The sequence below is a fragment of the Acanthochromis polyacanthus genome, chromosome 20 (genome assembly GCF_021347895.1).
Source record: "Acanthochromis polyacanthus isolate Apoly-LR-REF ecotype Palm Island chromosome 20, KAUST_Apoly_ChrSc, whole genome shotgun sequence".
NCBI classification, from domain to species: Eukaryota; Metazoa; Chordata; class Actinopteri; family Pomacentridae; genus Acanthochromis; species Acanthochromis polyacanthus.
In genome coordinates, this window is record NC_067132.1 from 14,783,286 (window position 1) to 14,810,961 (window position 27,676).

Consider the following 27,676-nt stretch of genomic DNA (forward strand, 5'->3'; position numbering starts at 1 on the left):
GTAAGGCATTTTATCTTCAGAAAATTGTCAGAATTAAACAATTTGTCATAGCTACAAACTATAAAAACAGAAAGAACCATTGCAGACTCAATTTAATGATGGTTCTTGAACTATTTATCTGTGGTTTGTACTTCAGTCTGAAAATCTGACCCAAGCTAAGGCTAAAATTGTGATATTTCATCCAATCCTTATTCTGCATGTCTCATTTTTAAAAATTTGAAAAAAAAACAAAACTAGAATCTGTATAAAGCAAAAATATTTTGCGCTACTTTGTGCAAGCATGAAGTCACTTGTCAGTTGTCAACAGGTAAAAATTCAGGGGCTTTTTTGGTTGATTGAACTGCAGGCTGTGCTAATGTAAAGCAGACAGGAGACAAGTATGGAAACAAATTCAAAGTAGAAGTACTAAAATATCTGTAGTATGTGGAGTTGCCAATTTTGATGGGTACTTGGTTGACTGGACCTGTTGATTCCAGCTTATTTCACTTTTTAACCATCAAATGAACACAAAGAAATTAAGCTTTTGTTTTTTTTCTTGCTTTGTAGCATTGTAACTGTGTCATGCTGTACAGAAAGAAGATATTTTTAAGATATTTCTACGTCTAGTCGTGGTTGTTCTGTTTCCATAGAGGGCCAGGACTATGTATTACAGTGAAAAATGTACCCAGAGGAAGTAAAAATGTGACAGGAGCAAAGAAGCAACCAGAAAATGCTTGGTGCTCAGTGGGTTAGTTTCTGTGTTTTCCTAAACCTGTGTGATCTATTTAACATGAGCATGTTTTAACTACTTTACTGCATAGGTGAACTTAAGTGACATGTATTGTAGGAGATCTTATCCCATCGCTTCCATCATTGCCTCTTTAAAAATACATACCCACACCCTTTCCCTTCACATATTACTTCAATCTGCGTCTGGGTTTGTGGGCTTCATATCTGACACCATCTCCTGTAATTCTTAATTACTCCCTCTCTCTGTGCTTTGAGCCCTCAAATAATCCATTTTTTGAATGTCATTTTTTTTTAATATGCCAACCTTTTCACCAAAATATCAAGAGACAACTCTTTTATTGAATTCTCAGCATATCTCCGTAAGTGTGTCTGCATCAGACGATTGGCCACTCTTAGTTTTTCAAACCATTTACCTTTACAATATGTTTGCAATAAAAATAGCAGGATGTTAGTCTATTTTCTTTGAGACTTTGTATCTGCTAAATATGTTATTGATGTGTGATCATACACACGTTTACATCGTACCTGTAATCCACAAGTACACTTAACCTAAATATTATCATTATCATCCCTTAGCATAGCTATAATTACCGTCACAGAAAATATAAACCATCAACCCCCACAGACTTATGTGTTCCTGCTACCAGGACTCAGTCCAGTAGCCTCTAATTCTGTTTTCTGTTGCCCTTCTGTTCTCAAAATTCCATCCAATGGCCATCCTTTGAACTTCTTTTCTTTCTTTTGTATCCAACAAAACAGTGTTCAGACTAAAATTCAACCAGTATTTTTTGTCCCTTCCGTTCTTTTCTCTTCACACACCAGGTAAATATGCCATGAGAGATTTGATCCATCGGTTACCAGGCAGCAGTAGCAGCAGCAACAATAACGCCACCAGCAGTGGGAACTCTGGGACCACAGGCCCTCCCAGCAAGGCCATGTCAGACGATACGGTAACTGCCATCTGCTGTGCGCTGCATGAAGTCATCACCAAAAATATGGAGAATGCAAAAGCTCTACGTGATGCTGGTGGCATCGAAAAACTCATTGGCATCGCCCGCAGCAAAGGAGACAAGTGAGTAAGCTTAAGTCAGGAACTAGGTTCATTTTGTCTGTAGTAGTAAAATGAATATTAAGTATTTGTAACTTTGCAATGTTAATCCCAGATCCCACATGTTCGTCTTAGTTTGAGGACATATATATTGCTACAAGGCAATATATTACTTTATCACTGTGCTGAAGGTGTTGTTTACATTGATTGAAATATTGAAACTCACAATGCCATTTTTTGTGTATCTGCATCATCACATGAAATGGGAAAATTCTATTTCTTTTGTGCATCATTTTAGACCAATTTCTCGAAGGTCAGCTTGGCAGATGTGCAATATGAAAAATATTAACTGTTAAATGAGTTATTTGTGATACTTACCAAGGTTCTTTTGGCACAAAATTTAATTTGTAGAATGGATTTCTACAAATCTGTTGCTTTAGTGTCACACATTCAAACTAGCTTCCCTTTATGCTCTGAAGAAAAGCAACCTTTAGTGATGAATGATGTTTTTTGCAGATAGCATACTGGTTCAGGGGTAGACACTGACAAAACATGTTTTTTTGTTGTTGTTTTTTTTGTTTCTTTCCTGAAGCACAAGACAGCAAACATAAAAACAGCATGTCAAAGCTTTGTTCTGAATTTTTCAAGTTAGATTTTGTTTGAGAAGAAATAAACATCTTCCACAATTACTGCCATTAATACTAAAAGTTTGGGTAGGTTCCTTAGTCCAAAATGCCTCACAGCACTTGGAGTGTCTCTTTACATGGGTTATTCCAGTGAGAATAAAAACTGTTACACTTGCAGTGTGTTTGGCATTCTTCTGCTGAACTACTGAAGCACCACGGAGTTCATGCTTCTACTTAACATCTCCTTGAAATACAATTGCATGAGTCCCAAGTTGGGTTCAGCAGAAATCCTCAAAGGGTGCTATTAAAAGTCTGAGATTAATAATGCATTATGACAGTTTATGAAATATTACCCTATATGCATTTTAAAACACAAAGCAGACACACCTGCTGGAGAAGAGGTTATTATATTTTAATGTATGCCTCAGAAAGAGAATGATGTTTTATCACCCAAATTAAGCAAATAGAATTAATAATAAAGCTTCCTACTGCTGTGTAGCCCTTAATAACCAGAAACGTGAGTCTTAAAATGCACTGTAACAGACATGAATGATGAATTAATTATTATTAAATCATTTTTTACTGTATAGTGTGATGCCTGTCACAGCATAATTCAGCCCACCTCATACTGTCAGTAGTGACCAGCGCCTCAATATGGTCACACATCCATCATTCATAACTGCATCTGCCTTCCCTGTGACCATTCATCCGCAAAAAAGACAGCTGGAGAACAACAAGGAAAATGCAGCCGAAATATAACTCCTGTCGCCATGGGAGACCGAGCAGGGTGTTCTGCCCAGCTGCTATGGCAACCAGCAGGTCAGGGGTTGTCATGACACCCAGAGAGTTATCAGACGGAGGTCAAATGTTGATTTATTGTTATGGAGAGAGACTCAGTCTATTTAGGGAACTGTGCTCAAGGGCACCATTAAAGAGAGAGATGAGGTGCTGAAAGGAACCTCCATAAACGCAAATTTCACAGTGAGTGTAGTTATCAGCCAACGGCCCACTCATCTTCATTTACTTAGGATAGGTACACAGAGGATAAATGCTTATTAGCAGCAGCACTACGCTACATTCACACAATTACACACTATTGGATGGGGAAAATACCTGTTGCAATGCAACTATACTGCATATAACCACTGTTTAAACAAGAACTGAAAATATTTTTTTCTTTCAAGCTGAATAGCCTGCAGCTTTGAAAGAGTAGATTCCAAAAGCACTTGTCATATGAACAGCAAAATGATTTGACAGTTCCAGAAATTAAATTCTCCAAAGATTTATATTTTCCACCCTCAGTGTAATTTATTGCTGTAGTCAAAGACAGACATCGAGACGTTTTAACAGCAGAAAAGCAAAGGTGGAATGAGTAACTCGGGTCTTAATGACTCAGGTCTGTTAGATGTCCCAGTAAGGCATGGCAGTGAAGAAACATGCACAATAGCAGAATGCAGCCAGCAGCATTACACCTGTGCGTTTCATCCCAAAATAATGTCAAAATGTCTGCTGTGAAAAAGATCTGTAAACATGATCTGGCAAGGACATAATCAATTTCACAATGCTGTTTGAAGTAATGGCACCTCCCGTATCCATTAAGATCTTTTTGCAGTATGAAAAAAACACTGACTTCACTCACTGTTTAAATAATTTCGACAGGTAACAGTGAACATTGTATCTGTAGTGGTTAAGTGCAATAGCTGCGTGTTTCAATCTTACAAACTCCGTCTAATCTTTTCACTGGGAGACAATTAAACTGAGAGTGAAGCCTGTTATCATGAGGATTTTTTGTTAGGAATAAATGGAAAATGAGCTTCTATCTGTGCGTGCCTCTGTAGCTGTTCGAAGGGCAGGAATTACCAACTGACTCCTATTATAGTCATTTTTCAGCCAGGATGGGAACATTAGCATGGCAGAGTGGGTCATTTGAAACTCATCTGAAAACTCTCCGTGTTTCTGCAAGGAAAATCATTCTCAGTTGCAAAGCGCTATGGTCACCTCACTCTGAAAGCCATCACAACTGCTCTGCAACACGTCTTGTGCAGCTGGTAAAGACGGGGGACAGAATAACATTGAAACATCATCTAAAGGAATGGGGTCCAAGAGAAATAACTCTCACTTCTTTTTTTTTTTACTATCTTCAGGCACTCAGCAAAGGTGGTAAAGGCAGCCTCTCAAGTCCTCAGCAGTATGTGGCAGTACAGAGACCTGCGCTCCCTCTACAAGAAGGTAGGTGTATTACAAACCGTGTTCTGCTACTTTTGAAGCTGATTTCTATTCATGTTGCAGTATTTGTGCTCTGTTTACAGATCATATTTCTTGTCACTCTCTGCAGAATGCGGTACTATTTGGTGCATAAGAAATTATTTTAGCATGCCATACACCACTCCCTCAAAGTTTTCAAGGATTTTCAACTTTACTGCCTATTGCCATCCACACGGAGTAACTCCACAGTCAGCGCGATACGTACCAATGTTGTGTATGATCAATTATCTCTGCTGGATGAAAATATAAGCCCCAGATTTAGTACCTCTCTGCAAAGACACGCTCTGTATGTGAGAGGTGGACTGTGTTCATGCTGTATAATTGAGTAATCACAATTTAGTTTGTTGTGGAACTGATTTTACACTGTTAAGCTGTCCGGTAAATATTTAATCAAAAGCTGTGGTTATAATTTTACATAAAACTAAAACATTATTTTAAAGCATTGTAGTTGACCCCATATTGGCGTTCACATACATATCATACATATCATGTGTCTTGCCAAAAGTGTGTTTTAATCAAAAATTTAACTCTATGTATTAATTCATTAGCGTTTTGCAAATCTGCTCATATAAAGGATGTGGTATAGTGCAACTGATGTGGTGTGAATAAACTGTGAAAGCAGTGAAAAAACTATGAAGGAGGAAGAAAATTAACAAGCTCTGGTTTTAAAAAAAGAATCAGGCATCTAATTAGGTGGCAGCAGCACTTGTATTAATTGTATTAGGTTTTCTCAAACAGCATCTTCGTAATTAAAAAAAAAAGTCACTGCCATCTTTGGCAAATTGGCCTTGAAATGTCTGTGGACGAAGTGCGTTAGGATGAGGGCATTTCACTTTCACTGAAGCAGGTGGTAGGGATGGTTCTCTGTTTGAACAGTCTAATGAAGCAATTAAAAAACAAACTTGATACACATACAACCTGCTTTTTTATGTATTTGGTCAGCTGAAGATTTCCATCCACGTGTATGGATAAGGAGATGAAACCTCACTGGGAGACTTGAGATTTTTCTGCTGGTCAGTCTTTGCTGTTGTCTTTGACATGTACTGTCACTGCTCAGCTTAGCTCACTGTCTACAGCCAGACATTTTCCGTGCTTCCTAAAGGCCACGCCTATTAGTGAGCAGTTTTGCTGGTTGTTGATATTGATTTAATGATTTTGATTAATAGGCGATTGAGATGTACTTCATGTTAAGTTTGATGCTGTATGGTGTTTGAAACCAGCAGCAGCTCCAGAAACAAGGTGCTGGTTCAATTCATCGAGCCTTCAGGAGTTTGACATTGTATGAGCACTTATGTTGCTCACAAACAGGGAAGCATAAAATGACTGGCAGAGAATTGAATGATTTCTTTTTAAACAACTCTAAGATTATTCAACTGATGCTGGTCTTAGAGACTGTCCACTGTAATCTGTGTTGTTACACTTTGTAGATGTGCCTTCATGTTTAGCCTGTGCATATGTTTGTCTAAGTGCTTTTGTGTGTGTGGGTCTTGCAGGTCTGTAGAGAGACACTGTTTGTGTGAGTGTATGTGTTATCGCCTTGAGGTTAGTCATAACCACATCCAAACAAAAGAATAATGGGGTTCTGCTGGGCACCATCACAGCTGAGCAACAGTGTTTACAGAGGCAGGAGGATCAATAACTTTGTGTTAGCCTCTAGCCTATTGTTTTGTTTTTTTCAATGCACACACACACACACACGCTCATTTACTTACACGCAACATCGATGTTAATGGTTATTTAGCCCATCATGAGGACTGAGTGGTGTTAATGCTGCTTGCCAGAAAACTGTGTCCCTCATTAATGCAGTGGCTCATAAAGAATGACACATACAAACAAAACTTAAAAAAAAAAACATTTAAGGTCTAGGGAAATGATGATTGTTATTTGTGTTGCTCTCAAGAGGACGAGCATTTTTGTTTGAGGCAAACACACAAACACTACTGAAAAACATCTTTCTCTTTCTATATTTTTTGTTTGTTTCTTTTCAAATGGCAAACTTGTGCACAAACTTGCAACTTGATTAAAAGTAATAACAGATGTTCGGTTCCTTTCACTTGTCGGTAACGAGTGTGGTTGAGTGAATATCTGCCACCAAGGTTATCTGCCATTCAGAGCAGTAAAACTTTAGAGGCGTAATCATCGAGTTTCAGTACACTTTTTGAAATTTTCAATCACACATTCCAAGAAGGTGTCCTTGGCTTTGACAGTATCTTTGTCATCTTTGAATACTGAAAAAAATTGAGCTATTTGATTTTATGCGCAATTGTGTGTGCTACGTGTAGGCACATTACCAGGAGCACATACATATCCTAATGTGTTACACTCCACCAACCTTGCAGCAACTTACTTTTATGACGCCTGTAAGGTAGGAGTATTGTATTTCAGCACAATGCGAAGCACAGTGAAGTCCCTCTCATTTGTTCCGTCTTATCTGCAAATATTTTTACCAAGTACCGTCAGTGTTTAATGTGGAATCTTGGTTGAAAGACGTTTACCAGATGATCAAGAGAGATTATTTATTTAGGCATTTCAACAGCATTCGCTTCTAAAAGGCATTTCATCTTGTCTTATATTTCTGTGATGACTGACTGTGGTGGCACTTGAATTTTAAGTACCTGAACCGCAAAGATTTTCAAAGATGTTGTCAGACTTTCAAAAGAACTGAAACAATAGCAAGATATTGCTATTTAAAGTAGTGGAACATAGAGCACATTCAGGAATTATTCAGACCCGTTAAAATCATCTTTTTCCATCTGTGTACACTCTGTACCCCAAACTGACAAAGCAAAAACGGGATTTAAGAAGTGTTTCCAAATTTAATAAAAGGACAACTTAATAAAAAGGGAAAATTGGAATCTCACATTCACAGTATTCAGACCCGTTGCTTGGAATTGGATTGACACTTTGATGGAAGTCCACCAATGCTAAATTCAGTTGATTGGACATGATTTGGACAAGTCTGTCTAAACCTGTCTGTGTAAAATCTCAGAGCTGACAATACAAATAAAGGAAAAGGCAAGCAATGAGAGTGGAGGAAGTACCCTCAGAGCTCAGACAGGACTGTGTAGAGGCACGTAACTGGAAAAGGCTACAATTTATTTATTTTTTAATCTGTGTTGAAGGTTCCTCATGTGTATAGTGGCCTCTGTAAAAGGAAGAAATAACAAAAAGAAAGGTAAAGAGGTGACCAAGAAACTGATGATCCAGAAATCCTGTGTTAACTCTCTAGAAAGACAACCATCACTACAGCACTCCACCTATTTTGACTTTGTGAATGGGTGACCAGACGGAAATCTCTCCTCAGTGTAATACACGTAAAAACCCACTCGGTACTAGCAAAGAATGACCCTAAGGGACTCTCAAACTGCAAGACACATATTTGTCTGGTCTGATGTAACACAGATTGAACTATTTAGCTTGTTTGATCATGACCACTCATCACCTGTCCAAGATCATCCCAAGCATGATGGCGGCAACACTTCGGTGTTTTTCCCCAGGATGTTAAAGGAAACGGGTTAGGGTGGTGTGAAATTTGAAAGGAGCAATGTACAGTGATATACTTAATGAAAACCTGCTCCACATTTGGCTCTTACAATGAGCCAAATGTTTACCTTCCACAGTGGCTTAAGGACAATTCCATAAAAGTCCTTGAAGGGCTCAGCCAAAGCCCTGACTTGAACCTAAATGAATATCTCTGGAGAGAGCTGAAAATGGCTGTCCAGAAGGGCTCCATCCAACCCCGCAGAGCTTTAAAGGATCTTCAGTGAAGAATGGCAGAAAATCGCCAAATTCAGGTGTGCAAAGTCTGCAGGTTATAATCTCTGCCAAAGATGCTTCAGCTAAGTACACCTGAGAGGATCTGAATGCTTTTGTTAGTGTGATATTTTAGTGTTTCTTTTTTCATAAATGTATTTATTTTTGCTTGTCACTATGGGGCATTGAGTGTAGTGATGAGGGGAAGACATTGATTTATTAACATTTAGCATCAGAGAGTCTGAACACATTTTGAATGCAATGCATATGAGGGAACATCTTTTAAGGAGCTGCATTAGAAACTACTGAAAATACTCCCTATCCATTTCATTTGATCTATTTTAAAAGAAAAACAAAAGGTATTTGACTAAGTATCTAACCCAATAACTTCCTTGCATGACTGTTTTGTCATGGGATTTCTGTCCGAGTCAGTCACTTCAAGACTGGCTGCCCCATGGCATCAGTGTGTCCTCGCCTCATCCTGACGACTGTGTCGCTCTCTTCATCCGTCATCCTCTCATCCCCCCGTATTACACAGAGCAGTATCCCCATGTGGCCCATTGGAGCCTCATCTGCTTCACACTTCTCTAATCATTGCCAGTGGATAGCATTACAGTCGACTGGATGGCATAACACGCCAGTGATGAGACATGAAGGATGCTGCCCTTACATGGCAGCCGGGCCCGACAAAGGTCGCTTCATATTTTGGATTATTTATTTGTACATTTTTCCCCCCAACCATCTTTGCCTCACTGGGCTTTTTTTCTTTTTTTTTTCTTTTTGCCTGACTCTGATTAAATGAAGACAGAGAGAGACAGTTTTCTCAGGATTGATGCTGCACACAACAAAATGGATTTTGTATCTGTCTTATTTTACTCTACATGTAAACGATAGTTCAACAGACAAAAAAAAGTTAAAGCATTTCTATTTTCATCATCAGTAAACTGAAATAAGACATCATTTGCAGTTTGTCCTGTTGTAACATCCTCAGTTTCATACTAACTCATCCACCTCTCATATTTGAGTGATTAATAAATTGTAATACTATTTAAATGTTGCTACTAACAGGACAACTTTAATTAAATGCACCACAACCAGTCTGAATTCTCTAAATTGCACTTCAGTTAGTTAAGCTGCTGCATTATGCTATATGCAGTCTCTAAAAATTACTTTCAAAGAGTTACCTTACTATTTACTTCCTAAACTGCATGGTTAGTGACAAAGCAACCTAATTTTATAACTGTGGAAATTGTTGCGTTAGAGAATTCACACTTTGACTTTATCACCAGAGTCCAGAGCTCAAAATAAGTGACTTTACTGCTAGTATCCCTGCATGACATATTAGGTCATGGGTGTTAGGTGCTGCAAAAATCCTGTTAGCCTCCAATCCAAACATGGATTAGCATACAATTTAGACGAGAGTGGAGTAGGGTGTCCCTGCGAAGTGTTTGTGAGCAAAAGCAAATGGGGAAAAAAAAGGCACAGCGGCATAAGAGAAGAAAGAAAAAGTAAAGTGAGGAAAGAAGGTGAGGTGAATTTATGAAAATTTTGTAGTTCAAAAATAAGCATGCTAGAGCTTGTGTGCTTGTAGTTTTGGGGAAAAGAGAAAAGTGTAGGTCAATAATGAGTCAGTTTGAGCTGTGTTGGCAAAGAGTTGTTTGCTTTGAAGTCTTGAAGTAATGAGAGCATTTTGAAACACACTTCCCAGCTGTGTAGAAGTTATGGGTGTGGGTACACATGTATGTTTGTTTCTGCATGAGGGTGTGTCTTTGAAAATGTGTGTTTTTGTCAAACTGCGGTAAGAAGAGTTAATCACTTCCTACAGCAGTGCCATGGGAGCAGTCTAGGCTGGAGGAGAGGGAGAAAGAAAAGAGAATTGCAACAGAACGGGGGGCAGGGCTGCCCAACAGTTTTTGAGCATACTAAAACGAAACTTTGCAAGCCCATGAATAAACAGTAACTCTGTATGAAAATAGCATCTGAGATGACTTGAAAGATCTGTGATGCAGTAGTCATTAATAAACCAAAGCCAAAATCTGTTTGTACCAACACTAGCACTGACTTTAGGATAAATCATGTATAATAGTCTCAAGAGTGCAGTAAAACTCTACTTTTGCCGAGTTTATTTGGATTATTTGACAAGATGTGTCCTCATTCACTGTGTGTGTGTTTGTGTGTGTGTGTTAGTGAGGCAGTACATGTAGTGTTTCATCTACAGTTCCTTGGAGTGTAACCACAGGTCATCTTATAAGTAAACAACAAATGTGCAACACTGTTCCAACAGGGGATTTCTATAGAAAACAAGGAACTGAAACATGGTCACTTTGTAAATAAATAGGACCAGAAGGACTAAAAATTCTCTGTCTCACTCACACAAACATATGCGCTCTCTCTTTCTCTTCACACACACACACACACACACACACACACACACACACACACACACACACACACACACACACACACACTATGTTTTTCTATCATTGTGGGGACATACCATTGACTCCCATTCATATCTAACCCCTAACCCTTACCCTAACCCTAACCTTAACCAACACCAAAACAATGCCTAACCCTAAAGAAACATTTTTGCACTTTTACTTTTTTCAGTAACAACACCATGGCCAAGAAAACACTGTTCAAACTTGTGGGGACCGAAATGAGGTGTGTATGTGAAACACTGAATTTCATATACACACAGATACACTTTGTCATGTCCCCGTTCAGTGCATAACTTCTGTTGGGCTGTCGTGCCTCATTTCTTGATAAATGATCTGTCTTGGGCACTTAATCAGACACATTTTCTCTCCCGCACACACACACAGACACATATCTCACACACACACATATATCACACATATACATCATCAAGACACACAAATCACCAAAACAGATACACACACGTATGACAGATGGAGTTCAGGGTCAGAGAGATGCTGTGTTTGTCACACATGTGACAGATTTACAATATGTTCCAGGGATGTGTAATTCACTATGTGGGTGTGTTTGTGTGATGCAAAAGGAGGGAGAGATGAGTGTGATGAGTGTGTGTGAGGTCACTGACTGTGCAACCTAGTCGTTCACAGGATCATTGCAACCAGCATGAGCAACATGTTCCTGCAAAAATAAATGAGTAACTTACAATGTGCTATAAAGTTTTGCTGTCAAAGTACAGTCTGACCATGTGATGTAGGCTCAAGTATTAACCCAAGGTACACCAAGTGAGTTGCTTTTGAATGTTTAATTTTTTAATGACATTTTACCATTTTGGATTTTTACATTTTTGCATTATTGTGTCAGTTTAAAGTAAGAGTCTGGGATCATTATTATTTCTTCAATTTTCAAAGGTTTTTTGCAAAAAATAAAATGATGAAATGCTTTTTTTTTGAGACAGCTAAAATAAATCCATCATTGCTGCTACACAGCATAAACTGGAAAAGACAGTGAGAAGGAGACGTGTATTTGATAAACTTCAGCACACATCAAACCAACCTCAGGCCTCAGAAGCTGCCTCTGGGTTTCGCTTGGTTTCTCTCTGATGTTCACCTGCATGAGCCAGGCAGAGATAGGAGAGGAGATGGAGTCTTGTAGAGATAGCCTGTCTCGGGGTAAAGGCTAACAACAGTATTTAAGGAAGACATATAGGCAGAGCTGCGGCATGCACCTGCAGTATTCTGGGCTGTACACAATAAATGCAATGGCAGCATAAAGGTCATTGTCTAAATCAGCAGAACCTCAAGCCACCAAAATAAAGGATGCAAAGGTCAGAGGCACATTATTCTTGTGAGGATAGATGGATTGTGTGTGAGTGAAGCGCACACAACTGTAAATCTCAAAATCTGAGTGTGAAATGAGTGAGAAAAGACATGGATTGAAGGACTGAAAAATGACAGTGGTCGGTGAGACCCAAAGGGGACCCGCCACTCATCATGTGTAACCTTTTACAATTTTTGCCATAATTGCTGTCTGGCTTGAGTGCCGGCAGACCTGCACGTACACACACCTCATTTGTTGGGGCAGTAATCGCTTTTTACCTCGGAGTCCTGCGACCTTCAACTAACCATCTATTGATGGTGAGAGCAACAGGCAGACTGGTTGCCTAGCAACCTGTTTTTTTTCCCTCTCATTCTTACAGTAGGAGCTGTAGGGAGTGTTTGGAGAGGAGGGAGTGAGAGAGAAAGAGGAGGTGGGTGGACAGGGAAGAAAAAGCAGGTAAGATGAGGAGAAGAGGTAAGAATCAGAAAGACCAGGTACTTTGAAATGAGCTGACATGGCTAATATCTGTAAGCATTGGGTACCGTTACACTGCTACCGATACAGCGGAATGTTTCACAGCACACACTGATACTAACCAAACCTTGGCTATAGTGCAACTTGGTTGAAAAATGATAATAGACGAGGTTCAGACCTCAAAAGCAACGTGTAAATGGTCCCTTATGCATTTTTGATGTTGATTTGATAAGATAAATTTTATTGATCCCACAGTTTGGAAAGTTCACCATTATAGCAGCTCAAAACACAGGGGTATAAGGGCAGTATAAGGATATATTAAAAAGACATTGCAAAAATTGCAGTGAATCATTATATACACAAGATGAAATTACACTATATACGAAAGGGTGAGTTTGTAACCAATTATTGCACATCAGTGGAATGTGCATGGAACAAGAAAAAAGTGCCGCCATAAATGTGGTAGACCAGTGAAGTCATAATGCAACATTGTATAGTCTGACTGATGTAGGGATGAAGGAAACGCTCCTTCTTAGACTTAGGGTGTAGCATTCTGTCACTGAAGGCACTGCTTAAGGAGTTCACAGTCTGATGCAAAGGGTAGGAGGTGTTGTCTATGACAGTGGACAGTTTGACCAGAGTCCTCCTCTCTCACACCACCTCAGTGAAATCCATGGGGTCGCCACAGACTCAGCCGGCTCTCTTTCTTTGTCTATTCTTATCTTGCTCAGAGCATCAGCTTCTCCAGCACACCACTACATAGGAGACCACAGATGCCCCCACAGTGTCATAGAAGGTCCTCAGCAGTGTCCTGAAAACACCAAAAGATGCAAACCTCCTCAGAAGATATAAACAACACTGTCCTTTCTTGTAAAGAGACTCAGTGTTATCTGTCCAGTCCAGTTTGTTGAGGGGACCCCTGTGCTGTAGACCACCATTTCAGACACAAAGTCCTGTAGCCTCACATACTGGGGCCTGTCAGTGAGATAGTCCAGTATTTAACCAGTGAAACCATTGTGGGTCACACACATACTATGCTGTGCAGTCAGCAATTGGTGATTAAAGTCACAGAAATGTTTTGAATTCCAGCAGATCTCCCAAAAAGTTTCCAGGATTAGAGTTTGCCAGATTTAATCATGGAAAATGGTGGGCTTGAATATTTTTCACCGCAGACATCATAAAAGCTGGTATAGTATACATACTATATAGTACTGTCAGTGTGAAATATAATGACTTGTCCGTCCTTTAACCTTCTGGGAATAAAATGTATTAAAGTTCATTATTTCATATTATAATGTGAATATGACAGCCATTTTAATACATTTTATATATATTCTCATTTACACCCTCCTCATCATTGTGAATCCAATTATTACTACATTTAATTGTTGCTCATTTTGCTTGGGGAAGCCCTCAAGGACCCCTGTGGGTCCTTCCTGTGCCCCCATTTGTGAGCTCCATCTATAGACAGCACACTGTACATATCACTCTGCTGAATACATTTATCTCTCAACACTCTGCGACTCGTTCACTTATGATGTATGACAGTTTGACACTGTCCAATTCCACAGCAGTCCAGTGTACCATAAGGGAGGTTACATTGTTTATAATGAGATTTGTTGGAGGGGCGGAGATGGAGAAGCAGTATGTGAAACAAGGTGAGTGAGATGAAGAGCAAATGAGAGAGGGAGGGATGGTAGAGACTAGAAGTGAGCTACCTTTGAACTACTGTGTGTCAGAGGATCCAGCTTTCTATTAGTTTCCAGTGCTGTGCCCGGAAATGAGAGTCAGGGGAGGACATGGGGCTGAACTCACTCCAGCCTACTTCTCTCTGGTTGTGTCTACCTCTCCCTCTCATTACCTCTCTCCTCCTCTCACTATCTTTACCCTCCTGTCATTGGTCTCTCCCGCCATCTCCCTCCTCCCCCTTGCTCTCATTATTTTCTGTCATCTTTTGTCTTTCTTGGCTACCACTCTGTCTGTCCCACCTCTCTCTCTTTCTGCCTCATCTCCTTCATCTCGAAGTCATTTCGTTCTCCTCCCCTCCGTGTCCTCCTCTTCCGGGCTCATTGTACTGAAGTGATTCACCTCCTCCATGTGCTCTCCTCTGAGGCCCCCAGACAGTATAGCTGTGATGGAACATGTCTCCATTATCTTTTATCATCTGCTTGTGCTTTGCTTTCAGAGGTACCCAATTATCTTAATGCTAAATTGAATTCGGTTCCAGCTCTGTGATTGTTGTTGACTCTCATAATCCATTTTTATGAAAAGGGCTTTGCTCCAATCACTGCTAAACTAATGCAGATACAAAGCCATCGGCTTGGCAGTAATTATGCTTGTGGAGTTGTTAATTTTTTCCACAAGGACAGTGGGATATTTACTAAGCTCAGACTTGATGCAAGTGTGTTAAATTGTGGTGTGTGGACACTTGAATGTGCACATGTGAGTGTTCTATATTTGTCAGTGTCCTGCAGTGTCAGAAATATTTTTTTAAATCATCTACCACAGGTTGACAACCTCAAGGAATCCAATTTTGAAAAAAATTATTAAAAAAGTGTTTTGATGGAAAAATTCTCAGTGGTTCAGGTCAAGCATTTGCAGAAGTTCTCACACACATGTTTTATGTGAAAACCAAGTGCAAGGACTAAGTTTTTCCCCTTGAATGTTTCACCGTCACCGTGACCTTTTTTGATCTGCTGGAAATTGGTTTGTGATCACTAAATTCCAACCATTTAATTTATCATTTCGTACGTACAAAATTGTGTGTGAATTGGCCAACAATTGTTCCTGAACAATTTGTGACCTTAAACAGTTCTGCGTTTCAGAAGAGCAGCGGCATGGGTACATGGAGGGCTTCATCTCCAACCACTACGCCATAAATATAATTCTATGATTCATCAATGGTGAATCAGTGTGAAGTGCCACTTCCTGCTGCATGCTCATGCTCTTGTATTGCTCTGAGCATTGGAATCTTTGACATAGTTATTCTAGTTTCAATTTTCGTCCACTGAAAGTTAGAGATCTACACAGCTGTGTGTCATCATACATGGGCAGAATTGAAAAAAAAACATACTAAAATGTCTATGTACATCATTTAGTAGGAGCTTTTGCACAACTGGTGAAATTTAAAGTCATATCTTTCTAATATGCCATAGCTCTCATAAAAATGCAGATGTCACAAGTGCTTTTCTTTGTTCTTTGTTTTGTTTGACATATTTTAATTATAATGATGGTTCATGAATGTTGGATTCTGAGTTTGTGCAGTTACTTATCAGAAATGGTAACCAGTTTCTCCTTTGTTTCTGTGTTCATCTTGCAGGATGGTTACTCCCAGTATCACTTTGTTGGCTCTGCTTCAACAATAGAAAGAGACAGACAGAGGCCATACTCCTCCTCACGAACTCCCTCTGTGTCTCCTGTCAGGACTTCACCAAATAACCGCTCAGGTGAGGAACACATGGCACTTTCAGAACAGATACTGTACATATGTTACTGTGAATATGTGCACCCATGTGTTTTCTTTCTTCCCTATTTCTTCCTTAGCAACCACTTTTAATTTAAGACTGAGAGGTGGCAAAATTTGGTTAAAAATGGGGCCCAGTGGACTACCATCATGCTTCATGTCACACAAATTAAATAAGATTGAACTAACAAAAATCCTTCTTGGCAAACAAAAAAAGTACTCGGACAGTTCTTGGAGCGTCTTCTCACAGAAAATCAGATGTATGGATGAAGCCTGCATCAATCAGGTTAAGGTTAGAGCAAACAATTTTAAATTTGAGTTTTTTAAAAGCCTTGCTGTTTCCCCTGCTTTCAGCTAAGTTAAGTTTGTTCACTGTAGATTCATATTTAACTCACACTTCTGTTGGTAAGAAAGCAATGAGCTTATTTTTTCAGTTATTTCTTTAAGAGGAAGGATGATTTCCTATTGGCTTGTCTACTTGTACTTAAAAACTTATTTCATTCTAGTTTGGATCCAGTTAGAAATTCTTAACCCCACACAAGGAGGACCAATGTGCAAATGTATGTTACACATACATGTTTGACATATGTACAGCCAGAAGGTAAAGGGCACATTAATTCTATGATTTAGACATTAGCTAGTAGCATAAACATTAACCAGTCGATCAGCCTTTATGGCAGAGCTAAATAGCTCTTAGCATCACTGTTCGCCACCCACAGGCTTTCATGCTATAAAGTATGATTATCGTTAGCCTTTAGCCTGAGCCCATTGGCCTTCATGCTTTGCAAAGGGCGCATTAGCATTAGCTGTTAGCATCAGGAGTAGAAGAGCCTTTAGCTGTTCTTTCTCCACACCGGGCTTAGCAAGCTGATGAGGCAGAAAAGTACTTTTCCTTCCTCCCGGCTTAGAGAGGTCTTCAAGGACCCAGCTAAGAGAGCGAGAGGGAAAATGTGTGTGCATGTGTGTGTGTAGCCCGAGAAAGAGTGAGGGATGAGAAAAATAGAGAGAAAGATAAAGAGAAAGCAAGGAGGCAAGAAGAATTAGGGATTGAGGGATGGTTAATGCAGGGAGGAGAAAGTGAAGGCTGAGGATTTGACTTTGGCCAGCAACATTGAAAATAGGGGGTTTTGAGATCATAGAGCATAGAGAAATTTGTGGATGTCTGTAGTACAGTGGAGGGGTGCAGGGGGGAAATGGTTGGAAATGACTCCCATCTTCTCCCCTGCTCCTCCCCTCTCCTCACACCAGACTCTATCTTTTCCTTTGCCACAAGCCCGCCCCTTCTCATTCACCCGTTTCAGTCTTCTTTTCCTCCTCCTCCTCCTCTTTGCAGTAATCCGGCTTTCTTCTCACCTCTCCCTTCTGATCTCTCACTCCTCAAAGGCCACCTCAGTGCACACAAACACTCTTGCACACACCCACATGCATCTGTATCTCCTCTCTGCATACGCTCCAGACTGCAATCCAGCTCCTTAGAGATGGATCAAAGCAGAAGGAGTAATGATGGCGTGCAAGCACATTGGGAGAGGAGGAGTGAACGAGTTGGTGTGAGGGGAGAATGGTGAAGCCACGAAAGCAAAGAAAGAAGACAGGGAGCAATACAGAGGGAAGCCCCCACAGGGTCCTGCTGTATTTCACATTGATAGAATGAGTCTCTCAGGCTGTCATATCTGGCAGGTCCCCACGGTAACTGTAACCAGTAGTGATGGCATTGCCGCTGGAGGTGTCTGTGACAGGTTTGAGCTTCTACTTTAATGGAATCTACTGCAAAGGTGTCAACTGATGAAATTAAATGTCAGATATGTAAAAACATTATAAAAGACTTACCCACTACAACCAAATAGTTACTAAGCATGTCTATGTGCCTTTTCCACTGCCATTTGTGTGTCTATTTGTGTGTGCGCGTGTGTGTGTGTGTGTGTGTGTGTGTGTGTGTGTGTGTGTGTGTGTGTGTGTGTGTGTGTGTGTGTGTGTGTGTGTGTGTGCGTGTGTGTGTGTGTGTGTGTGCGTGTGCGTGCGTGTGTGTGTGTAATACAGTGTCTTGTTAAAATGCAGAACAGGCTGGGAAACAGATAAGAGGTTACAATACTGCTTTCCTTTTAATGTCAAGCATCGAAGGGTTGAATAAAAGAGTGGTCCTTTAGTATTCAAATAGATAAATTGCTTTTCCAAGGCTCTCCAAAAAACACTTTAAAAGCCTTTATTTTATTAAGCTAGTCATATTTGTAAGTGTTTTTGCCCCAGTTTGTTCTTCTATAGTCTATTATCAGGGCTCAGAAAAACAGGAAAAGAGAACAAAGAGTTTTTCTACTCATTTTCAAAGTGCCTTCATGGGAGATGTTACTGGTTACGCAACGGACAATGGTGCTCTCTATTAACTGTCTGTGTATTGTGTGTTCACACATAAGGGAGTAGCTACAGTCCTAGAGCTATCCATCTGTCTCAAAGTTGGGTTGAATAAGTTCAAAGAGCTTACTCTCAGAATGTCCTTCACTTTTGAGGCTATAGATTCTATATATACTGCATATCTATGCGGTGTGTTTGGTGATTAGTTACAGGAATGTTTAGCTAAGCAGACTGAAGGGGCTGATACACAGGTAGGCAGGATTCTGGCAATTCACTGTGTCAATATAAGAGGGACTGAGTAAGCACTTAAAATATGCTATAAGGGATTACATGATGATATGCTGAGTGTGTGTGGAAAGAGGGAGGGTGAGGCTGGGACATGTACAGAACGTATGTCAGGTCTGCATTGGACTGCAAAATGGCTTAAGTCTACTTTTGCGTGTATGTGTTGTCACAATAACCAATAAACTAGCAGTTCACTCCTCCACTCTTCAGTTGTAATTTGCAGTTTAGCACCGCTGAGATTGATAGTGCATGAAAACTATTTAGTAAGCAGGCAGCAAAAATATTACCAATTTCATAGTAACTGATTTGTAGAGCCCAACTGATACTGGATTGATGGGGTGACACCAATACCTACTTTAGACGGTAATAAAAATTCTGGTATGAATTTATCAAACAATTTTATATATATTCATCAAGTTTGGTTAACAAGCGTGGCTGCTGGAGTGGTTAGCTTTTTCGGCTTGCAGCGAGAAGATCCCTGGTTCACGTCCCGGCTTTCCTGGGATCTTTCTGCATGGAGTTTGCATGTTCTCTCTGTGCATGCATGGGTTTTCTCCGGGCACTCCGGCTTCCTCCCACAGTCCAAAAATACAGTGGTATGAAAAAGTATCTGAACCTTTTGGAACTTCTCACATTTCTGCATAAAATCACCATCAAATGTGATCTGATCTTTGTCAAAATCACACAGATGAAAAAACAGTGTCTGCTTTAACTAAAACCACCCAAACATTTATAGGTTTTCATATTTTAATGAGGATAGCATGCAAACAATGACAGAAGGGGGAGGAATAAGTAACTGAACAATCACATTTAATATTTTGTGCCCCCCCCCCTTTGGCAGCAATAACTTCAACCAGACGCTTCCTGTAGCTGCAGATCAGTCTGGCACATCGATCAGGACTAATCTTGGCCCATTCTTCTTTACAAAACTGCTGTAGTTCAGTCAGATTCCTGGGATGTCTGGCATGAATCGCTGTCTTGAGGTCATGCCACAGCAACTCAATGGGGTTCAAGTCTGGACTTTGACTTGGCCACTCCAGAACTTGTATTTTGTTCTTCTGAAACCATTCTAAGGTTGATTTACTTCTGTGTTTTGGATCATTGTCTTGTTGCAGCATCCATCCTCTTTTTAGCTTCAACTGTCTGACAGACGGCCTCAGGTTTTCCTGTAAAACATCCTGATAAACTTTTGAATTCATTTTTCCATTAATGATTGCAAGTTGTCCAGGCCCTGAGGCAGCAAAACAACCCCAAACCATGATGCACCCTCCACCATGCTTCACGGTGGGGATGGGGTGTTGATGTTGGTGAGCTGTTCCATTTTCCTCCACACATGACGTGTGTTCCTCCCAAACAATTCAACTTTGGTTTCATCAGTCCACAACATATTTTGCCAAAACTTCTGTGGAGTGTCCAAGTGCCTTTTTGCGAACATTAAACGAGCAACAATGTTTTTTTTAGACAGCAGTGGCTTCCTCCGTGGAGTCCTCCCATGAACACCATTCTTGGCCATTGTTTTACATATAGTTGATGTGTGCACAGAGATATTGGACTGTGCCAGTGATTTCTGTAAGTCTTTAGCAGACACTCTAGGGTTCTTTTTTACCTCTCTGAGTATTCTGCGCTGAACTCTTGGCGTCATCTTTGGTGGACGGCCACTCCTTGGGAGAGAAGCAACAGTGCCAAACTCTCTCCATTTGTAGACAACTTCTCTGACTGTCGATTGATGAACATCCAGATTTTTAGAGATGGTTTTGTATCCTTTCCCAGCTTTATACAAATCAACAACTCTTGATCGCAGGTCTTCAGACAGCTCTTTTGAGCGAGCCATGGTGCACATCAGACAATGCTTCTCATCAAGACAATTCTTACCAGGTGTGTGTTTTATAGTGGGCAGGGCAGTTTTAAGCCACTCATCAGTGATTGGGCACACACCTGACTTAAATTGTTTGGTAGAAATTGGTTTCAATAGCTCTTTAAGTCTCCTTAGGCAGAGGGTTCAGTTACTTATTCCTCCCCCTTCTGTCATCGTTTGCATGCTATCCTCATTAAAATATGAAAACCTATAAATGTTTGGGTGGTTTTAGTTAAAGCAGACACTGTTTTTTCATCTGTGTGGTTTTGACAAAGATCAGATCACATTTGATGGTGATTTTATGCAGAAATGTGAGAAATTCCAAAAGGTTCAGATACTTTTTCATACCACTGCATTGTTTCCCCTGGGTTGAAATGGCTGCGAGGTGGTGGGTTGCGCCGGAGGCACGAAGCAACTAGGGGTTCCGGGGGCATGCCCCCCTGGAAAAATTTTGAAAATCAAGATGCAAAATGGGGCATTCTGGCACAAATTGGAGCACATTTTGTTGTATTTGTAGCCATTTCCAAAAGCTAAATTAAATAAAATTTTCATGTTTCTTTTCTAAAAATTAGTGATAGGGAGAAAATATGACAAATATAAATCCACTTGTCCTTGCGATCAAAACATGTCAACTAGTCCAGTCTATTATATTCTGGTCAGATTTCCACAAGCCATTCCAAAATGCCACATCAGTTCTTATTACAAATTTGAAAAAGATGACAAAGGACTTGAATCTGGAATCAAGTGGTGACTTTTACTTTTTTTCTAAAAACAACTACGTTAGGTACCAAATTCCCACTTCATTTTTATTTATAATAAAAAGGTTATGTCATGACCTTCATTTTACTTAAAAATGTGAAAGAAAACTTCAACTCTGGGTTAACAGCTGGTTTTCTGAAGGAGTTAGTTCTGTTTTCAAAACTGTTACCTTTTTGAACACAGAACTAGAATTTGAACACAGAATTTGTTTTGCCATTGAATGATATAATTTCGGGCACTCTATAAATCATTTTATCAAAAGAAACTGGGAACTTTATATTCCGTTGAAATCATTTGTCTCGTTCGTGAGAACGGGTTTTGTCGTGCCTAAATGTGGAGCCATTTTTGCAGTCACTGTCAATTCGTATCGCCGCGGACAACAAAACAGTAAGCAAACTCAGTAAAGGAAGCGAGATCGATGCCTACACTGCGTTGCTCACTTTATTTTGGTGACATGCGATAGTTTTGATACTTAATTTGACATATGTCTGTGATACACACCTGCTTTTAGCCCCGAAAACGAAACCATGGAGCGCTGCCGCTTCTTGTCCGCCATGCTCGTTGTTCACCAATCAGAACGACCGACATTTGACACACGAACTCGCGGGATGTCATACGAGAACTGAGTGTTACCGACCAACAGGGATGTGTCTGCTGTCTTCACCCACGGCGAGAAAAGGCTGCCATTCTGTTGATTTCAGCGGCAAATATACCGAACTTATGTGTCAATGCTTTCTAATATTTAGCATTACTTTTTTTTTTTTTTTTGGTGCGGACCAGTGAGGCGGCAATGTCGGCAAAATTTTAATGAGGCGATAGCCTATTCCAGCAAGGCGGGCCGCCTCGTCGTTTATATAGGAGGGAAAACACTGCACTGTATGCTGAGGTTAATTGGTTACTCTAAATTGCCCGTAGGTGTGAATGTGAGAGTGATTGTGTGTCTATATATGTAGCCCTGTGAAAGACTGGTTACCTGTCCAGAGTGAGCCTTGCCTTTACCCTAAGTCAGCTGGGATAGATTCCACCCCTCACCCCCGCAAACCTAATGAGGATTAAATGGTGTATAGATGATGGTTACTTTGCTAACATAGCAAGAGTTTAAGCATGAGTGGCATGGCAGTTATCGGGGACAGAGCATTATATTCAAAAGAAAAAAATAGGGGCATTGTTCATTAACATTCTAGCAATGTATTTTACAAATTAGTTAGCAGCTTACCTATTTGTTATGTGTGCTATGTTCTTTTAAAATGAATTTTTATGTCAGACAAAGCATATGCCAGTGCTGCTAATCACTATGTATAGCCAGTAAAACCTGCGGACTGAGAAATTGTTCAAGAAGAAAAGTTGTGTACAGATAAAAGCCTTGAATAACATCCAGATCTCTTCAAAAGAACACATTGGGAACATGATGAGTGGTCATGTGATAAAGGTGCACTTAAGCTCGTTTGAATTGCAGCAAACTCCTCTGTACTTTTCGTCTGATTGTATCCAGGATTTGTCAGTTTGACCAGTCATTACATTGGTTAACTTGTTAAGATGATATCATGTCTAATGTTCAGCTGTGTAGACCACCACATGAAGAACTGAGCTGGCTGCTGCTCATTCTGTGTTTCCTTAAGTGTAGCTTGCCAGTTTCAGACCTGGCCATGTTACAGGATCTTTAAACACAAAAAGAGGAGGGGAGAAAAAGGAAAGTGCTGCTTAAATTGAGAGAACAAATACCAGATATGAAACTTGCTATTCTAATAATGTGTCCAAAAGTGGTGTGTATGTATGTCTATGTGTATGTGTGAATTCCCAGAAGTCCTTTAACATGCTGGAGGTGACCCTTTCTGTTGACAAGCTAAATGATGAATAATGACTGTGCACCTTGAAACCAAGACACGCAGACACGCAAATTTAAGCACGCAGAGTGTGAAGGCTCATGCTGTTCTGGGTTTATTGCTCATTATTTTGTGTGTGTCTGTGTGTCTGTGTGTGTGTGTGTGTCTATGCGTGTGTGTAGCGAGCGCTCCAGCCTCCCCCAGAGAGATGATGAGTCTGAAGGAACGCAAGATGGACTATGATTCCACGGCAACCAACGCTGGTTTCCATAGCAACAAAGGAGAGCACACATCCCGGAAAGACGGCATGGCAGGTGTGTGCGTGTGTGTGTGTGTAAAGGAGAAACAGAGTAATGCTATTCTATTTTTCCCTCTCTTTATCTTTCTTTTCCCTCTATTTCATCCCCTATTTCTCCTTTCACTTATCTGTCTTCTTTTTGACCTCACACTATTTTTCTTCTTATTCACACATTGTGATTCTTCTTTATTCTTGCCCGCCTTTCTTTCCAGTATCCCTCTACCTTTGCCTTCCCATTATCTCTCCTCTGAGTTAGTTTTATTTTCCTGCTTTTTCTCTTCCATTGTGTGTATTCCTCTTTTATGTCTATTGGTCTGCTTTCTGCACTTTTATTTCTCTCTATTTCTTTTCTTCTAATTCTTTCTTGAGGTCATGTGGGACAGACTAATTACCAGACTATCTGAGAAACTGCACACAATTTTGGAGTTAAATTAGCTTATTTCTGAGTGAGCCAATTGTGGAGTTTCCTGCAGTTTTGTTGATCTTTGAATTGGTATTACTAGCAATAGTGTGAGTTGTTATTTTTATCTTTCATTCACAAAAATGTGTTGTCCTCTGTTTCAAGTCCAAGTGTCCTGTGGGACTTCTACGTTGTTCCGGAACTCCTACCTGACTGCCAGCGATGATATTAAGCAAAACCAGGTGAGTTTATAGTACTGTATGAATGTACCTTTTTTATTTGCACAGACAGCCACACATCAACACCGCAGCATGCATGTCACCAGCACTCTCATAAATTGGCATATGCTGTCATGACAAGCTGGTTATTAGGAGAGATAGCAGCAGGTTGGGAAAGGCATGCACACAAAAGGTGTTCCACTATGATAAGAGACGCTCCGGCAGAGCGTGCGACTCCGGCACACCCTCAGCTCAGACAGCATCAAACCGCTGCAACCTGAAACCACAACCGATGGCAATGAAAATCATTACCTCGGTTGATTGTGTTTAATAACTCGCCCGATGAAAAGGGAGGGACAGCAGGAAGCATCACAGCTTTTGACTTAAAAATGAAAATTTGGTTACATTCTTTCATCTGTTTTATATTTATAATTGAGTATGAAATCATTTGTATGGATTCAAACTTGCTTCCCTCAGTATTTAGTGTTCCAGCAAAGTATTTTTACACGTATGGCTGCATTTTTACCCCACACCTGTACACAGATACACAAACACACAGCTGTGAGAGTTACAGTGTTAGAGATGAATTGCCCCCTTCAATGCCTGCATGTAATAGAGAATTCACAGCATGAGCCCCTTCCCTACTGATTCCTATCTGAGCTTTTTTTCACCCGTACTAGCCTGCCTTTCAAAACCTTTTGCCCCATGTGTTCACTCTCTACCTGCCACTTTCCTTTCCATTTCTCCATTTATATCTCCCTCCCCCCTTTTATTCCACTTTCCTCCCACTACCCCCATTTTCTGTGCTACTCTCTTGCTTGCCACACCTCACCCCCACCTACCACTCCACCACTTCCACCCCCACCAGGGTCCAGTCCAGCCCTGCGTCCTGCCCCCCCAGCCCCAGCAGGACAGCCCGTCAGCAGCCGTGCTAAAAGACTACGACCCCTACCCTCCCCCTCCTTCCTTCCCTCAGCCTCAGCCGCCGCAGCCTCCGCCTCACAGCCAGAGTCGAAGCTTCGATGAGGCTTACTACGAGGACCAGGGACCACCACCTCCACCTTCCCAATCACAGCCTCAGGTCCAGGCACAGGCCCAGCCTCAGGCCCAACCCCAGCAGCCTCCAAGCGCAACCGGACCACCCCGGGACCCGCGGGAAGATCTGCGTATGCATCTGGGCCTGAAGTCCACCGGCAACTACGTAGACTTCTACTCGGCCTCTCGGCCGTACAGCGAACTAAACTACGAGACCAGCCACTACCCGGCCTCACCCGACTCCTGGGTCTAGTTAGACTATAGTGATGGGGGGGGGGCAATAGAGAGTCTGTGTGTGCTTGTGTGAAAGGGATTATTTTTGCAACAGCAGATTAACACAAGGTAACTATAAGTGGCATTTTGAAAAGGGACCTTGTAGCCAGTGGCAGGAAATACGCGTTCTCTAAAATAAGCAGGAAGACAGAGCCAGATGGATTAAAGACATGAAGTCAGGTCGAGTGACGAAGAAAGACTGTGCATGTGCATGCGAACATTTTCCTTTTTTTTTTCAGACCACTTTATTTCTTTAAAGTCAGCTCCATTTCACCGTTGAGTGGAGCTAGTTGAAGTAGATATGAAGAAGTGTGTTTGACAGGGTAAGCAAAGAGTGGGGAAAGGAATATGAAATGAGAGAAAATGACCAGGTGGAGAGAGTATGCAGATACCTATAGGGGAGGAAAGGTAGATAATGGGGAGTAGATGAGGGAGAGCCTTTACTCTGTAGGAGCAGAAAGTGACCTGACCTTCTGTCGACGTCAAAGAGAGGAAGAGAGGGATGAGAGTCAAAGATGGCATGAAGGTTCTTGAGGAGGTCAGGAAGAATAAAAGAAAAGAGAAAGATGAAAGCACATCAGGCACAAGGCAAGAAGTGGATGTTTACCATTTCACCCAAGTGACAAACGTAGCACTGCTTTTATCCCCCCTTTTTGTTGCAATGGCCTTGCTGCCTCCAGAGGCTTCTGAATTTGTTTTCAAGGAATGTCATGTTCCAAGAGACTTCTTTTTTGTCATCATTCTTTTACATCTTTTTTATTTGTACTTTTCTAAATTTTCACTTTAAAAAAGCATTTTTATTTTCTGTGTACAGTTCAAAGGTGATATAGTGTGTATATTACACGTTTTTGATGGGCCACTTATGAAAACATGGTTTATTTTCCACGACTGACAACTGACTGAAACAACAAAAGCAACAAAAACAAGTGAAACGTGAAACACAAGAATCAGAAAAGACAGACAACATCAGGATGACTGTCAGCGGACACTTTTGTTTCTGTCCCTTTCCCAGCCAGAGAGGAAGCCCTGCAATATTTGTGTTTTTCTCTCTCCATCAAGTGAATTTCATTGTGGACTTGATCAAACGTGAAGAGCAGTTCAAGGCTGCCGGGCCATCAGATTGGCAGGTCAGCATCGCTCCCGATTCCCCGTCAACAAAAGTGCTTTTTCACTGCCTAAGAAATATGTGTATGTTTAAAGCACACTCTCTGTCTTTGGAAAGGGTTGTCTTTTCTCTCTGATATGTTTGACAGTGTCAACTTTCAGTGGTTTCTCATCATCACTTGTGCATAAAGACTGGTCTGTTCAACAAAAGCCACCATGAATATTGTACATGTCAGTGTACAGTAGAGAAAAAGAGAGACTTGACATTGTGCCAAACTTTGACACATCGTGGACCAGTCCTAGAGGACTTTAAAGGGAAATTTTGTCGAAGTTTACAGACAATGACTGGATGACTCCCTCTGCTGTTTGTAACTTTTATTTTCTTGTGTTTTGATCAGGTGAAGCCGTACTTATTGCTGGCGATCATGGGTAACGTCTCACTCCCATAGATGTACAGACCTGCCTCTCTGTGTTGGCTGAGCGAGCGTGTGGGGGTGTGTGTATGTGGACACGTGTGCGTGTGTGTGTGTGTGTGTGTGTGTGTGTGTGTGTGTGTGCGTGTGCGCGCGTGTTTGTGTAGATGTGCATGTATGTGACAGAATGTGTGGCCTGTGTGTGTACACGTAAACTTGAGCGAGCGTATCTATGCATGCATGTGTGTAGTAGTGTGTGTATGCCTCTGTTGTGTGTATGTGTGTGAGCATTCCTGTATAAATCAATGTCCAAACAAGGCATTCCTACTGACAGTTTGTCCAGTTTTACAACATGAAAAACCAAGGTAAAAATCACTAGAATGAATTGTTGATATAGAATGACAAATCTATAAATATATGAATATAGATATAAATATATATATATAATTTTTATGTGCTGATGTCAGTGTCACTAAATGCAACAAATGTTCGCAGAGAAAAAATGATTATGTGGTGTACAACAGGACTCTTGTTCACTTGACCTAAACATGGAAACTGCTGATCGGGACCCCCCTCCCCCCCCCCCCCCCCCCCCCCCCACCCCAATTGAGACAAAAGAGAAACCCCACCTGAAGATGCTCAGGCTCTGGTGCGAGTTGTGTGTTATTGTGTGTCCATGCTTCTTAGATGACCCTGCTGAGAGAGGACCGTACTTGAACACAAGGAAAAATAAAAAGACTCTTTGCAATCAAA

At 40.8% G+C, this 27,676-nt stretch overlaps 1 protein-coding gene across 3 annotated transcripts in view; it reads left to right on the forward strand.

Annotated features, from left to right (window-relative positions):
- Positions 1-27,676, forward strand: part of ctnnd2a (catenin (cadherin-associated protein), delta 2a) — a 267,403-nt gene extending 239,727 nt beyond the window's left edge. For all 3 annotated transcript variants that reach the window (XM_051940357.1, XM_051940356.1, XM_022201208.2), the window contains 6 exons: positions 1,552-1,801; positions 4,548-4,632; positions 15,971-16,097; positions 23,365-23,496; positions 24,046-24,122; positions 24,967-27,676. In XM_051940357.1, the coding sequence (XP_051796317.1) occupies positions 1,552-1,801; positions 4,548-4,632; positions 15,971-16,097; positions 23,365-23,496; positions 24,046-24,122; positions 24,967-25,386 (1,091 nt within the window). In that variant the 3' untranslated portion in view covers positions 25,387-27,676. The remainder of the gene's footprint in view (positions 1-1,551; positions 1,802-4,547; positions 4,633-15,970; positions 16,098-23,364; positions 23,497-24,045; positions 24,123-24,966) is intronic.